The sequence below is a fragment of the Cricetulus griseus genome, chromosome 3 (genome assembly GCF_003668045.3).
Source record: "Cricetulus griseus strain 17A/GY chromosome 3, alternate assembly CriGri-PICRH-1.0, whole genome shotgun sequence".
In the NCBI taxonomy this organism is placed as follows: Eukaryota; Metazoa; Chordata; class Mammalia; order Rodentia; family Cricetidae; genus Cricetulus; species Cricetulus griseus.
This window is the reverse complement of record NC_048596.1, coordinates 3,369,606-3,385,859: the sequence shown is the minus strand read 5'-3', so window position 1 is coordinate 3,385,859 and position 16,254 is coordinate 3,369,606. Positions and strand designations below refer to the sequence as shown.

At 43.1% G+C, this 16,254-nt stretch overlaps 1 protein-coding gene across 1 annotated transcript in view; it reads left to right on the top strand.

Moving 5' to 3' along the window:
- The window catches only part of LOC100764329 (attractin-like protein 1), a 542,646-nt gene that overhangs the window by 435,679 nt on the left and 90,713 nt on the right, over positions 1–16,254 (top strand). Inside the window, 1 exon segment of the mRNA XM_027406896.2 lies at positions 14,928–15,042. Coding sequence (XP_027262697.1) covers positions 14,928–15,042 — 115 coding nt within the window.

Below are 16,254 nucleotides of genomic sequence, written 5' to 3'. Positions count from 1 at the left end.
TACACCAACTTTCTTCTTCCTAGGTTTATTTGCTTGAGGCTGGCCTAACTCCCTTATTCAGCCAATGCAGTCGCGAATACTCTGGTAGTGCTGGGGTATGCTACTTCTTTGGTACTGACTTTGTCATTTCCCAGCTCAGAGCACAGTCCTTCTGCAAGGACCCTGTCCCTCCCTATGAGTGCAGCCCCTTCCCAGGTAAAGACTTATTCCACAGAGCACCTGAAAGGCCTACGAGACGCGTCGGCTCAGCATCTGGGGGTGGGGGAGGCCCTGAGTTCTCTGTCTACATTGCTGCCTTCACCCTGCACAGATACTGTCCCTGGGGCTGCTTGCTATAAACCTCCTTCACACATCAAAGAGTCAGAATCTGTTTCCTAGGGAACCTCACATCCAATGTAGCCTGTGCCCACATTCTAAAGAAGCAATTATGATGATTTCCAAGTTTATTTATGCCATTAATCGTAGGATGATCACCAGACTCTCATAGTTGAGTGAGTTTCTCTGCTGAACTTTGCTGTTTTGTTTGATATTTTGCTTATTTCTCAAATGAAGGTAGCTGAATGCCCCCAACACTCTGCAGGTCACCATTTCAGTATTATGCCAACATGGTCATTTCTTAAACAATGGAAGAAGATTAACAGGCAGGCAGTGTTGCCTGGCTGTTCTAATAGAGGTTGGTCTGTGACTAGGGACACTGCGTTGTGTCCCCAAGGCTGCCTTGAAAAAATCACCACAGACTTGCAGCTCAAAACAATAGTTCTCTGGGCCAGGAGTCTAAAATTAAGATGTTGGCAGAGTCGATTCCTTCTGAGGTCTTGAAGGCAAATGGATAATTTGTCTCTTTCCTGCGATGGCAGTTGGCTTCTAGGAGGCCATGGCTGTTCCCTCCCAGTGGACTCCCCCCTCCAATCATGTGATGTTCTCTTCTGTATGTTATTTCTGCACAGCCTCTCCTCAAGAGAATGCCTGGTCCCTCCTACTCTGCTGTGATTCTTTAATTAATCCTAATTAATTGCATCTGAAAGGGCTTTGCATTGGTCAGCTTTGGATCGCTGTGACAAACCCGCTGAGAAAACTTACAGAGAAAAAGTGCCCCTGGCTCACAGTTGCAGGTGTCGCAGTCCACACTGGCTGTGGCCCCATCACTGTGGCCAGTGGTAGAGAACCATGAACTTAAACCACAGAGCTTTATGCCTTAGGACTTAATGAGCTTCCAAAGGCCTCACCTCTGGGGATCAATACTTCACCCTGAGGCTAAAACTGTATTTCCAAACCAGGAAACATGCTAAGATTCTGATGGTTGTGAATTTGGGGGTGGGGCGGGGGGGGGTTAATTTACCACAGACCAAGGGAGAAACATCCAAGATTTATTTCTCCTCGATACATGGGTGTATGCAGTTGGTATCTTAATTGTGCCGCTATGCTCTTCGAAGGAAGCATACTGGTCCAGATGTGTGCAGTGAGCCACACCCAGGGACAGAAGATTCCCTGAGGATTAATCAATTAGATAATTGCTGTCACCCGGAGAGTTCCTAAAGCAGTAGGGTAAAAACTAGGGCAAGGATCATTGCACAGACTCTGACCATTAATTTTTTAGTCCTACTGAAAACGGAGCTTTGGGATGAAATAAAACAGCTTTGGGGAGAGATTTTCTTCACTCTCCTATACTTCACTTTGTTGTCCAAGTCATGACGGGGTAGCTGTGTGCATGGGAGGTTTGTGAGGAAAGTCCCAAAGGAGTGTTGTGTAAATGTGTTTAGTTTTGACATGTAAGGGTTCCACACACTTCAGGCCATGAGCAAGCATCACATATGCCAGACATCTTCTGGGTTTCACTGTGCGTGGGGGATGCCCTGTTTTGTCACACCAGTCAGTTGCTTGGGCTTTTAAAAGCAGGAAAGAACCTCCTCTGTCTCTGTGGACTCTCCTTACTCATGTCTGTCTCAACCCACATCACAATGAAATCAAGGACTATTAATATACATAATATATAATTAATTATATACGTGCCTATACATATACATACATACATACATACATACATACATACATACATACGAGAGAGAGGGGAAGAGAGAGAGAGAGAGAGAGAGAGAGAAGAGAGAGAGAGAGAGCAAGAGCAGTCAGGGAGAGGCTTCCTGGGCCAGTCAGAGGTATTAAGAATTAAGAACGCACCAGAAAAGTCATTTCTGAGCACATCCATACATAAACTATTTCCCTCTCTGCTGTGTTATCAGGAAGGTTCCTGTGGCTTACATTCCTCTAAGAGGCTTTATTTCAGGACTTCCTAACGTTTGCATTGATTCCTGATCATCTTCTTTACCATAGAATAATGTCTGAACTTGGAACTGGCTTCCTGCTTTAACTCATAGATTCTAGACTACTGTTCCCATCTCTTGACACCATGTCCGAGACTATAAAAGCACCCAGGAAACACAAGATGAGACCTTGGCACACAAAGCCCCTGGCTTCCCTGCGGTGGCTCACCAAAGCAAATTCAGAGGGGGGAAATGGAGTTAGTGAGATTGGCCCAGGAGAGCTTGCTGATATTCAGTTAATTCCGACTAAAAATTACATTTGTGAATGATTTGGCGTATTTAAAAAATTTTAAAACCTGCTCAGAGCCAGCCACTTTTACTTATCCATGCATTACATTTTACAACCCTCAGTGTAAACTCACAAGTTAGATTTTATCATCTCTGTTTTCTGTATGGAGAACTTGAGGCACAGAAATATATAAATGTATATCTCCAAGATCACGTCCTAAGTCTGATTCATGGGCAAAAAGTCATTCGGGTCTAATGAAATGTTTGTAGACATTACAACACGAATATTTCCAAATTCTGTTGTTCTAATCTGCTCTCTGATCTCAGGGGACAGGGGGTTGTTACAAATTCTGATCCACGTGCTTGGGAATGTTGAAGCTAGGCAGCACTTGGGATGACGTTTACCGGGAGTAGCCATATCCATAGCATCAGGAGAGAAGAGAGTGGAGAGAAGGCGTCCTTGGGAAGAACATTTCTGTCTGTGCATGACTGTCCTGTCCTGTGTAAAGTCTTCTGTGCCGCCCGCTGGCAGCTGCGCAGTCCTTGCTTGCCTTCATATAAAGAACAAATAAGCAGCAAGTGGGATAGTACCTGCGGGTCCCAGGGCAGCGTGGAAGGAAGAAAGGAAAGGGCAGTGGCATTTGTGCCTCTGTGCGTTTGCAGAGAAAACTACTTTTGGTAAAGCCAACCGTAGGCATCAAGTATTAAATTCTATTCCGTATTTTATGGTCTAGTTGAGAAGCAGAGAACCAGTTGTTTATTTCACACTATTTTTCTTTAATGTTCCAAACAGCGAAGGTTTGGTCCTTGTAGGGTTAAAGTTGGACTTTCTAGGAAAATTGTCACTCTACGGTGCTGATGTGTGCTTCTGTACAAGTTAAAGAAGCTCTTCCATTCAGAGCTTTGACTGTGTTCTTACTTCTAATAGGTTGTGATTGGTGTAATAATCATACAGAAAGTCATTTACTATGCTGGATCTATTAACATTTGATTCCTCATTAAGAATATTGCCAAATCCACACTTTCCTCCTTCTGCTGACACTTGGTTTTCACAGTGATTCTTCATTTACTTTTATGGTTGAAGTTTCAGAGTAAATGTTTTAATTTAATGTGCACTGAGCCTGACTGATTTCACCAGGACATGGTGATGCCTGGGAGAGGGTTGCAGCGTCTGTCATTTGGGGAAGATCTTCGTATCTTGATTCACTGAGGAGGTCCCAACACAGCATCGAGTCTCAGCCCTCGGCAGGTTGTCATTACCCAGCCCTGGCCCGAAGAGTACATGGGAGGGGACAACGAGGGCCCTTGGGAGGGGACAATGAGGGGCCAGGATTTCCTGAAGTGCCCTGGCTTCTTCTCTGGCCTCTCACCTCTCTCCACAGGACAGTTCCTAGGACGTGTCCCTAGCACTTCTAGCAGTTTCCCAGACAAAGCCATCTACATTGTACCTCTTGGTTTAGATTTTCCCTTCTTTCAGGAATCTCCACAATCCCTCGTTTTTCTGGCGACCTCCTAGTTGTCCTCCTGCACCCCCGCCACTCCCACTTCCAGGTCTCCTTGCATTTCTGTAGAGCATTCCTCTGTCAATGCCGAGCTACAGTCAGCTGTGGAGTGCCCAGTGCCTACTGTCCCAGCAGCTGCATTCCTAAGGTGGCATTTGCATTAATGACACAAAAATGCTTTGGAATAGACCAATCAGGGGAACCACAGCAAGATTTTAATTCAGCTTCCTTGTTGCTCTCTCTTGATCTGCTCCAGACTGAGGTTCTATTCATCACATATAGATGTGCAGATTAAGATACACGGGATTTGGTTAGATATAAGTTAAATTTATTCAGGGAGAAGTCACTTACATAAGAAACCAGTGATCCTGCTCCGAAGATCCACACCCAGCTGTTCTGTGACCTGACAGGAGCCAGGAGAACAAGCCTCGGACCAAATCCTACAGGCTCACATAGGCACCTGTGACCATGCCCAAATGGGTGTGGTCAGAGCCCTAGGTGAGGCTGGTTGGATCTCTCACTACACTCAAATCTTCAGATTACAAGATTCAGAGATTGGCCTTGTGTACATTTTGGAAAAGAAAGAAAAGTGAACGTGCATGCATTCATGAATGTCTTGTTACTCTGTGTATGTCAAACACCACCTTGGTCTTTGTGAGGGTCTGGTCTGTTCTGTGCAGCACACGAGGCCACAGATAGGAAACTTATCAGAGCAGAACCGCCTGTAGACAAAGGCCAGGCTCTCAGCAGCCGTGCGGATGTGCAACGCAGAGGGTGCTTGGTGTCAGATATGTGCCTTCCCACGGCAGAATTCTCTCCTTAAGGTTGAACTTCTTAATTAACTCGTTAATTAAGCCATTCCAAGCTATTAACAGAAATTCCTAAGCTATCACTCTGCCCTCCAATAGCTTCTTTTTATAGGTGGAGCAGAAAGCAATCCACAGTAAGAACTGGGCAGGTGCTGTTTTCAGGGCATCGCGTTTGCCATGCGCTTGCTATGTGTCTGTAGACAGCTGTCTAAGTCCCTCTGGTCCTTGTACTCACACTGTGAGTCAGCCTCCCTCTGCTTCGTTTTATCTGCCAGATGTTTGAGGCATGAGGAGTGGTGCCTGGATCCTGGGCACTGTTTCTGCCTCACAGCCCCAGCACAACTCTCATTGGTCCCTGAAAGAAAGGAGAGCTACTCCAATGAGAAGAAGCAAGAAGGCCCCAGCGTGGCCCAGCATGGCCTGGACTAGTTTCATGCAGGTAGAAAGGCCTGAGCTGAGTCTTCTGGAAAGGGACGGTGCTGGCTTTTAGTCCAGGTGGGTGGGGCAGCATGACAAAGGCCCAGCCCTGTGCTGGAGCAAGACAGGAAGATGACTGATGTGGCCAGCATGCTGCCTTTCATGGCCAGGAAAGATGCTCTCCATTTTCAAATTCACACAAGAAATGTGGTGGTTAAATTGCTTTTGGGCTGAGATGCTGAGAAGAATATAGATTATTAAAATTCTACTTATTGCCGTTATTTCATAGATAATCCATGTCAAGTGTTTGAAACATGCTGCCAGGAATCAATCTTTAAAGATGACCTGTTCAAAACCCATTCCTATCAGCATGTGTAATCATTAACCAATTCAGACAAAGCATGAAGTCTCATGGCTTGGTTTCCTTTCGGCTCCTACACTGCCTGGAGAAGCTGGCGGTAAAGCCACTGCTCTCACAGCTGAGTCTCCTCTCTCCCAAGTCCCTGTTGTGTCGTACAAAGCAAGGTTCAAAACAATACTACAGATCTGAACCCTCAGCATACTTGAATGGCTTTGAATGTGTGCATATGTGATGTAATAAGAACGGAGACACATGGAGATATTTCCTCAAAGTAACATACTTAGTATGGCGTGAAAATGATTGACAGTCGGGTCCCTCAGAGCCTCTGGTCAGTTCTGTGAATGTTGTTTTATTCCTTTACCTGTCCCACAGACAGTGCTTCATTCCCTCTGTTTTGGCTTCTAGAGTGTTTTGGTCTTGTATTTCTTTTCATCTTTTCATAATCTTTTATCAATTAAAATTTTTTCATTTTACATACCAACCAGTTTCCCCTCCCTCCCCTTCTCCCACACCCTTCCCCTGACCCCACCCACCCACTCCTCAGAGGGGTTAAGGCCTTCCTTGGGGAGTCAACAAAGTCTAGTATACCAAGCTGAGGCAGGACCAAGCCCCTCTCCTGTATCATGGTTGAGCAAGGCATCCCCCCATAGGGAGTGGGCTCCAAAAAGCCAGTTCATGCACCCAGGATAGGTCATGGTCCCACTGCCAGCACCCCCTCCCAACAAATCAAGCCACATATCTGTCACCTACATTCAGAGGCCCACGCAGGTTCCCCAGCTGTCAGTCCAGAGTCCTCGAGCTCCCACGAGCTCCGGGCAGCTGTCTCTGTGTTTTCCCCATCATGGTCTTGACTCCCCCTTGCTCATATGATCCCTCCTCCCTCTCTGCAGGAGCTCAGCCCAGGGCGTGGCTAGGGGGCCATTGCATCTGCTTCCTTCAGTTACTGGATACAGGTTCTATGATGACAATTAGGGTAGTCAGCAATCTGATTACAGGGGAAGGACTGTTCAGACACCCTCTCCACGATTGCTCAGTCTTAGCCGGAGTCATCCTTGTGGAATCTTGGGAATTTTCCTGCACCAGGTTTCTCCCTAAGCCCATAGTGGCTCCTTCTATTAAGATATGTCTTTCATTGCTCTCCCCTCCTTCCCTGTCTTCTTGGTCACCTCATGTTCCTATCCTCTCCCTCCTACCCCCCATTTTACCCAGATGATCTTAACTATTTTCCCTTCCAAGGGTCCTCCATGTGTGTCCCCCTTAGGGTCCCCCTTTTTACCTAGCTTCTCTGGGGTTGTGGATTGTAGGCTGGTTTATCCTGTGCTTTGTGTCTAATGTCCACTTATGAGTGAGTACATACCACGTTTGTCTTTTTGAGTCTGGGTTACCTCACTCATTGCTGGTGGGAAAAAAACTTGTACAACCACTTTGGAAGTCATTATGGTGGTTTCTCAGAAAATTGGGTATCAATCTATCTTGAGACCCAGAAATACCACTCTGGGGTATATACCCAAAGGATGCACAATCACACCACAAGGACATTTGCCCAGCTATGTTCATAGCAGCATTATTTGTAATAGCCAGAACCTGGAAACAACCTAGATGCCCCTCAACTGAAGAATGTATAAAGAAAATGTAGTTCGTTTACACAATAGAGTTCTACTCAGCAGTGAAATAACAACCACATCCTGAAATTTGCTGGCAAAAGGATAGAACTAGAAAAAAAAAGTCTTGAGTGAGCCTTGTTTTTGAGGGTGTTCCATCAGCTTAATTTATTTTGTTACTGTGAATTCTCCTACTGAATAAAACCAGCTACTGTATTTTTTTCGTTTATCATTTCACGTAGAGGGAAAAGTCAATCAGTAAAGAGCATGGTTTGCAGCCTCATCCTTTTTTTGAGGATTGACAGTGAAATCCAAGGATCTGATTTTGGCATCTGGGGTCCTGGGACTTGCTGATCCAATGGAATCCAACATATCTGATTAGCTATGAATCAAACTACTGCACTGACTTAATTCAAGGCTCAGTAAATTAATGCATTTTTATTAATGTGACTAAAAACTAAATTCTCTATCAATCTAAACAATCATTAAACTGCAAATACCAAACCGTTCATATTTACACATAGGTCTGATAAGAATAGCTTCAAACACATTTTAGAAGTGAGATGCTAGGGTGATTAATGTTCAGCTGTTTGCATTTTTAATAATTCCCTCATGTATCAGAGTAGTATTTGTGAATACTGTCAAACTATTCTTTCCCCGTCAAAACACTCATTACTGCTGACAGCTATAACATATCCACATTAATCCTTAATTCCTTGATTCAATTTTCTAATTGCCTTTCTGGCATGCAATGGTGGCCATTCAGGCCCATGTGATCTATTCATCATGTCGTATATGAATGTTCTTTAAATTACAACAGCATTAAAAGTGCCTGGGCAGGAAAAAAACTTTAGCGAGCCCTGGAAATCTTAAATTTCATGATACTTAGGCTTAGTGCTAGGTCCTGCTGTGTCAGATATTCTAGAGTTTATCCATAAATCAGATAAATCATAGTCACAGATTATTAAAGAGGAGAAGGACCCTAAAAGCCACCCAGCCTACTGGTTCACTTTACATCTGGGGGAAGTGACTTAGTGACACACAGACAGACAATAGCAAAACTGGCCCTGGGATTCCTTTATTCTTAATGCTTGTTATTATTTGCTTTTGTGACTGTGGACGTGTTTGTGTGTGGGGAGGTGTTTGTGTGCAGGGTGTTTGTATGTGAGTTTGGGGGGCGTTTTGTGTGGGGGTGTGTTTGTGTGTGTGAGCATGGGGGTGTGTTTGGGAAGGGGTTGTGGGGGGATATTTGGGGGTGGGGATGTTTTATGGCAGAGAGGGGTGTTTTGTGTAGGTGTGGGTGTCGGGGTGTTTCTTGTGTTCTTTGATGTGTTCTTTTTTCCTTTTCTATTTATTTTTGGTTTGTTTATTTCATTTTTGTTTGCCTAGTTTCTTTGTTTGGTAGTTTTGTTTGATTCATTTTTCTTTTTCTAAAAAGAGAGAAAGAGGGTAAGAGTTGGGTGGGTGAGGAGGCAGGAGGCTCTGGGGTGTGCTGAGGAAGGAGGAAAGCATGATCGGAATCTACTCTATAAAAAGATGTCATTAGAGTTTTAAATAATAACAAGTAATAATTAAAATAAAATGTATAAAATTCTCAAAGGATTAATTAAAATATTTTAAAATAAATGGACAAATATATATATATATATATATATATATATATATATATATATATATATAATTCTTACACCAAAATCTTCAGTTGGTTTCTACTATTCATAGCCAACGGACGGGGTAAGAGAAGCCTTGAATTTTAAAAATGTACTCTTAATAAAACTGTATATTTAGAAGCTAGAGTAGCCTGGCAATGCTGGGCTAGAATTTCAGTTAAGAACCTGTGTGTTGGAACCCTGATCTGGCCCTAACTGCCCATGTTACTTGGCCATATCAGCTGACCTCTCTGGATCCCAGTTTCTTCCTCTATGGAATAGAAAATGGTACTTTCTCCTAGTACAATTGTTGCATAGTTACACATAACCATGTGTGTTAAGTGCTTAGCACCACACAGAGTGCCCACAGTACCCCATACATGTTAGTAGTTAATATTTTCAGGGTTTAAATGTCCCTCCAATGCCCTGAAGTGGATATTGTCCGGTCATACTGTTGGCTCCCGGCTATCCCTGTGACAAGCTTACCTCTGTTGCCCAAATGGTATTCACAGCAGCAGATGCTACAGACAAGGCAAAGACTAAGTCAGAACTGCCCTGCCCAGGACTTCATGGACACCCAACATGTACCTAAATACCTATAATAAAAGATTGAAAGACACGTCCCCCCAAGTCATCATAATGCTTGGCATTCCAAAGAGGGGACACTAACTACAGGAGCTAAGTGAAGAATAAAAAACTGGAGTTTTCTGTGGTGGCACACGCCTTTGACCCCAGCACTGGGGAAGTGCGAGCAGAAGGATCATGGTTCCAGGCCAGCTTAGACTTCATAGCAAGACACTGCCAAAAAAAGCAAGACTTGGGATTCGGCTCAGTGGTAGAGATTTGATCTGCAGTTCCAGAGCAGATAAAATAAAGGCGGAAAAGAGGAGAGAGAGAGGGGGGGGGAGACAGAGAGACAGAGAGAGAGGAGAGACAGAAACAGATAGAAACAGAGAGACAGAAACAGAGACAGAGAGGAGAGAGAGAGACAGAGAGAGAGGAGAGAAAGACAGAGAGGAGAGGGGGGCTGCTCTTCAGTAGCTAGATCAAGTGGGGTTGAAAACCACCACTTACCTAACTAAAGAGGATAGTAGGGGGTGAAGTACTAAGCAGATATCTCAGCTTCATGGTCGGTGACACATGGTGTGGCTTTGAGGGATGTGGGTCGTGAGAGTAACTACTGTAGGGAACGACGTCTCAGATCACAAGAAGATGGTGGAACCAGCTGTTTACAGATGGACTGCATCATGCCTGAATTCCGGTGGCATGCTAGTCTGTGCTACAGGTCCCACATGACAGCCTCCGGTCCTGTTGATTCACAGACTCTCTCTGCTGGCTGACTGACAAGTATTTTAAAGTATAATATCCTTAAGGACTCCATGCAGTTCTAGTTCTGCTTATCATCTTTGTGGTCCTCACTTCTTACCTGAGTCCCACCCCTGCAGGTGAGCAGAAGAGCTGGTCCGATAACATGTAATAGTCCATCAAATCCACAGCCGCCAGCCATGCAGGGCTCCCAGAGCTGGCACTGGTGTTTCTGAGCAGTGAAGAGGAGACATCATCTAGCTCTGTCCCTTGGTACGCTCTAAACCTGCAGGGACTCGCGTCACAGCAGTTAGTGTAGACAGGTCCCTGCCTCAGATGGCACTCTCCCTTCCAGAACATACTATGTGTAAGGTCTCAGGCGATATGCTGGCCTGCTCCTGTCACCTGGCAGAATGTACTCGGGCAGTACCCCGGTCAGTCCAGAGTTCCATGGTTGCTACATCGCTTCATAGTCTTCACAGGTGCAAAGAACTCTTTAAAAAGAAAGACCTCTGCCCACTTCTGCTATCTTTCTGCTCTCTCTCTCTCTCTCTCTCTCTCTCTCTCTCTCTCTCTCTCTCTCTCTCTCTCTCCCACTGTTCTCCTGGGGCAGACAGGACTTTCCCTGTCTCCCTCTTCTTTTCTGTCCTCTCTCTGTGTCTCTTTATCTCTTTTCTCTCCCCCACCCCTTTTCCCTTTCTAATAAAACTTCTCACTTGAGCTCTGTCTGCCTGGCATGTTTGTCCCCAGCCTGGGTCACCATCGCTGCCATGGAATCCACCAAGGCTCCCCCTCACAATTTATTTCTAGCACTATGTTTTAAGATAAACCTTAGAACCATTTGTGATTCCAGAAGGTTCTCTGGTAATTTGTCTTTAATAGCTAAGAAGACCGGGAAGGGTTTACCATAGCATTTATGACCCGGCAAAATGGCGACATGAAAATAAGTTCTGCAGTTTGAAAACCCCTCCTGCAAAGCACGCACTTCTGTGTGGGTGTTGCCTGCCGAGTGCTTCCTGAACTTCAGCTACTCCTTACATCACTGTTTCCTCATACCGCCTCCAGCAGCACTGCACACAGGAAAATGCCTTTTAGTCAATCCAGCCGCAGAGTGCTGCAGGCAACAGACCCGAGCCCTACCTCTCGGAAAATCCATGATAAATTACAAGGTTCTGTGAGCATGTGATGTCATTGTGAAGCCACTATGGATCACGGTTATATGTTTATCACAAAACTACTGACAAACCTCAGGGTATCCAAAATATTAGCATGTGTAGCAGGTTGCCATTTTCTTTTGTAAAATTCAAGTGTTAGGTAGTGTTTCCTTTTTTTTTTTTAATTTAAACTCCTGTATTTAAAGTGGTATTTGTCAGAAATTCTTTCACAATGATTTTTAATTACGTGAACTCTTTCCAGAAGTGTCAAAGAACTGGCTAGTAAGTAATATTTTGAAGGTAATGAATAATTCATGGTTTGCTAATATCCTTCTATGAAAATTCTTGAAGCAAAATATAGACCAAGTTATAAGCCAATTTCATTTTAAAATAGAATTATAATCTCCTTTTACATAGCTTACCAACACAAAGAGGTTTTAAAAATATATATTCTATATGATCACAGCAGAAGTGGGAGTGAGGGAATTACTCTAAAAATAGCTCTATAGACTAGGTCTTCTGGAGGCATAATTCCTGTTCCTAGGTCTTCTGTCGGCATACATGTTGTAATTTTTAAAACATGGCTCGAGAGAGAAAGACACCATGCAACAGAGTTCAAGCAGAGTGGCTTTTATTAAGGGAAAAGGATTGTAAAAAAGGAAAGGGGAAGGGGAGACCAGCCTCTGGGGACAGGCACAGCAGGAGAGAGGAAAGAAGGGGGGGGGGGGAGTAAGTAGGCGGGGCCCTTTTAAAAGGGCACAAAGTGAATGTGCACAGGTGGTGCTCTTAGTGGCTGCAGCTGAGGATGTATCCTGTCAGAACCCCAAGGACAGACCTGTACAGATGTCTGAATACTAACAATACATCCTGTTCTTAGGTCTTATGTAGGCATACTTCCTGTTCCCTAGTCCAGTTTTCACACCCCTTGTCCTTGTCCATTGCAGAGTCTCTGAAGTTGAAAGTGTTAGATAACTGGGCTCTATTCTACCAGAAACTTAACAGTTAAACTTACAGTTTATTAAACTTTCCTTCAGTTGGTGCTTTGATACTTACAGTCTTCCCTATGGTTTTAAAATGTAGGAAGGTTGCCTGGTAAGAAGACCAACTAATAGACTCCCAGACCATTTATTATTTTCTAAATCCCCACACCAAAGCACACTGTTTCAAGAAAATCTTTAGTCATATTCAAAGTCACCTGTTCTTGTTTCTGTAATCAGTTTTTTTTAATGACTTTGGACAAACTACATTTATCAGTTGTTCCACTTAGAGCTAGGAAACAAAATACCAAAGATAACCTTGTCTGTTGAGAGCAGTCATGAGTTTTTTTATAGTGAAGGGGATTTTGATATTTCTAATAAATTAGTGTCATTTAAACCTGGAATTCATTTTACATTCTCTTGGAATATTTTAGCAAATTGACCTTTACATATATTTTGCATCTACTAAATTAAAATACATTTCAGCTGCCTAGAAATATGGTTGGAAAATTCATAGTATCTTTTCTGTTAGTCTTGCCATATGACAAACCTATTCTCTAAATATTTACATCATTGGATAATATCTGTCTATGTATTTATGCTAATTCTGACTTAACATTTCCAAAACTTAATCTGTTAAATTAAATGTAAGCTTTTAAAGTATCAGAACGTAGATGGTGTAACTTGGTGCAAGTAAAACAGCATGGCGGATCTCATTATCTTGGAACATTTTAATGCCCTTTGCTTCCTACCCTGGACACTTCGACCTTTATATTGAAAACTTCAAAAACATATCTATAGGAGGAAAATTTTAAACATGAGATTTATGTTGCTATAAAGGAGAATTCCTTTATAACCACATAAAACCATTGCAACCAGGAACTCAGTCTAAGTTTTACATAAAAGGGGACATATTTTATCTTTAATGCCTCATTAAGCTTTCTGGAAATGTCAATATTCTAGAATATTCTAGGTGAATGACTACATATGTCTATATTTCTTCAAAAGTTCAAATGTCTTAAGTAGAAAAATGTCTGAATAAATCATTTGTTCTAATAATTAAAGGTCTTTTTATATTTGTCTTTCTTCCATTTAATTTAGCCTTCATGCAGAGATACTGGTTTGACATAATAGCTTCTCTCACCTGTAATTCTTTAAATAATGGAGCGAAAACTGCCATCCCTAGGCTAAGATGACAACCTGTAGTGTCTCGAGTCATTTTATTTATTTTAAGCCCAAAATATGTATATATTTGTGTGTGAGTAGGAAGGGTGAGTGTACAGCTGTGTGTGTGTGTGTGTAGCATGTGTATGTGGGGTGCGTGTGTGTCTGTAAATGGGCCGCCGACTACTGTTGAGAACACACTCAGGAGGCAGCTGCCTGAGCCTACATGCTATAGTCCTCTTACTTCTTCCAAACTATGGAGAGTTTATACTTGCTCAGTGACTTCCTAAGAGATGTGATCAAACATCTTTCACCCCAGAAAAAGAACCTATACCAGCCCCCCAAAATGATCCCACCCATCTAGCTTAGTGGACCATTGAGTTTACTGGATTACTTATAGGTTTGCATCCGTTACTGCTTGTATCCTTGGGGAGAAGCTTGTGAAAACTGTCTGTTTCAGGAGCTTCCTGAGACTTGTAAGTCTCCTTTACTTTCTCAGTCTTAATAGCCTCCCACTAATGTTTTAGTTCAGGGGGAAATAGCTGCCTAACAACCTTCTTCAGTATTCTCATCTTGTAGGATTCATGTAAGACTTAAACCAGATAATATATTACAAAGCCTTGAAGCATCTAATTCGTAGTAAGACGTTAATGCAATGCCATCATTGTCAGTTTTTAGCATATCTACCTTATTTCTACCCTGTTATTTATACAAGTGTGTTGATGGATAATTATTAGATATATATTTCTCTAAGGTAATTTTAAAGATGTGCCACTTTATATATGGAGATACATATGGGTATATGTGAAACTCTCACTTATATATGCAGTTTTCTTAAGTCATATACACAGAAACAAAGAGCAGAGTTGTGGTCACCAGGTCAGGAAGGGATAGAGAAGATGACATAGGGCAGTGGCCATAAACCTAGCTTGATAAGGTGACTGAATCTACATGTGTGTGGTACAGCAGGAGGGCTGTATTGAGTAACATTGTATTGCATGCTAAAACTATGTTAAAAGAGTAGACTATGTAGAGTGGTGGCAATTTGCTTAGCTTTAGCAATAATGTCAGTTGTGTTTGGTACATTATACATACATACATGGAAGTAATTTTTTAAAAAAAAATGGATATGCAGGAGGATATTTGGAATTACAATCACTTGATTAGACAAATGTGGTCATGTGACATGTCACTGATGAGAGGGGAAAACTGGGGAGAGCAACCCAAGATGCACAGCTTTGTGATATACCAGCTAGTGTGTCATAGTGAAATGTGCTCATGTAGTCACCTGAGGGCTAATCACACATCTCCACCGTGCTTGTGTTAGGGTATCCCCCAACAACTAGGAATGCAGTTTTGCTCACTGAGGGATGGGAGAAATGCAGAGAAAATTAACCATGTCATGTCACCTATGCAAACTTACGGCAGGTTTTCTTTTTCAGGGTGCACCTAAACCAATAGCCATAGAACCCTGTGCTGGGAACAGAGCTGCTGTCCTGACGGTGTTTCTCTGTCTACCAAGGGGATCGTCAGGCGCCCCACCCCCCGGGCAGTCAGGTATGATGCATGAGCTGCACTAAAGACACTGCCAGCACACTTACAAATTTTAGAACATGGTAATGGAATCTTCTTAGCATGTAAACTGTCTCACAATATGTACATTATGCTTTGACATTCACCAGCGTTTCCCTGATAAAAAAAACATTGTTGATGTCTGTGTATTTGTGTAGTGTGCTGTATCTGATTGTTGTGCGAACACTGACTAGCAAGGAAACACACTCCTGGTGCTTTGGGCCACCTTTTTCCTGGTATGTGTGGCTTATAGGAAGTCACATAATAGCTATGATGAAACCTTTGCATCCTTGATGTGGAACCAACCCAGGCAGTGTGTGTTTAGGGGATTCAGTGGCATCAGGAGGCAAGAGCTCCTTGCAAACACCTAGGTGTGAGTGGAATCTGCTCCTTCTGAGCCCCAGAGGAGCAGGGCTGATGGGCTAGGTGCTCTCTTTCCCAAGAATGAGTGCAGTAGGTCCCGTTTTGAGCCACCTTTTGTACCTGAAAAGTGTGCTTTGGTTTTGGAGATGATAAGTGTGGTCTTGGGGTTTCCTCATAGCTGCGATGACATCCAGGCTGTATACATACTCAATGTGAATGTCACTGTTAATCAGATCACAATGCCACACTCATGTCCCTGTTCACATGTAACAGTCCAGCTATCCAAAATATTTATTTTATAATCTGATTATCTTTTCTGGTCAGCTCTTAATGGAAGGAATGTGTTTGAGAGCCAGAGAAATTCCAGATCTTTCTCCTCAGTCCCTTTATACATAAAGTGCCAGGGCCCTGGCACTTCCGGATCTGTAATGGATGGTGAACTTGCCTCTCTACTTACTTTTTCTTTGCTTACTCCTCAACTGAACTTTGACCTTGCTATGGTTTATATTTATCCTCCCCAACAAAGTGGAAAGTATACCACCTTACATCTTTTAAGCTCTAAATATTCGTGCTGCAAAACTACCCGGTGTGAACAGTTCCCAACAGCTTTAGACTCCCATTTATAACACTCTTGAGTAGTGAATTTCCATCCCAAGTCCAACAGTAAATGTTTATTCAAAAGAGAGATCCTGTCCGCACCTTCTGAAACACCAGGTGGGTGTCTTTGCTCTTATAGCAATACCCAGGTGAACCTGCACGCAGAAGGGAGAATGGTTTGACACTGGTCAGATGTGATGGATATTTATAGGTACTGAACCCAGCTAATGGAAGCAA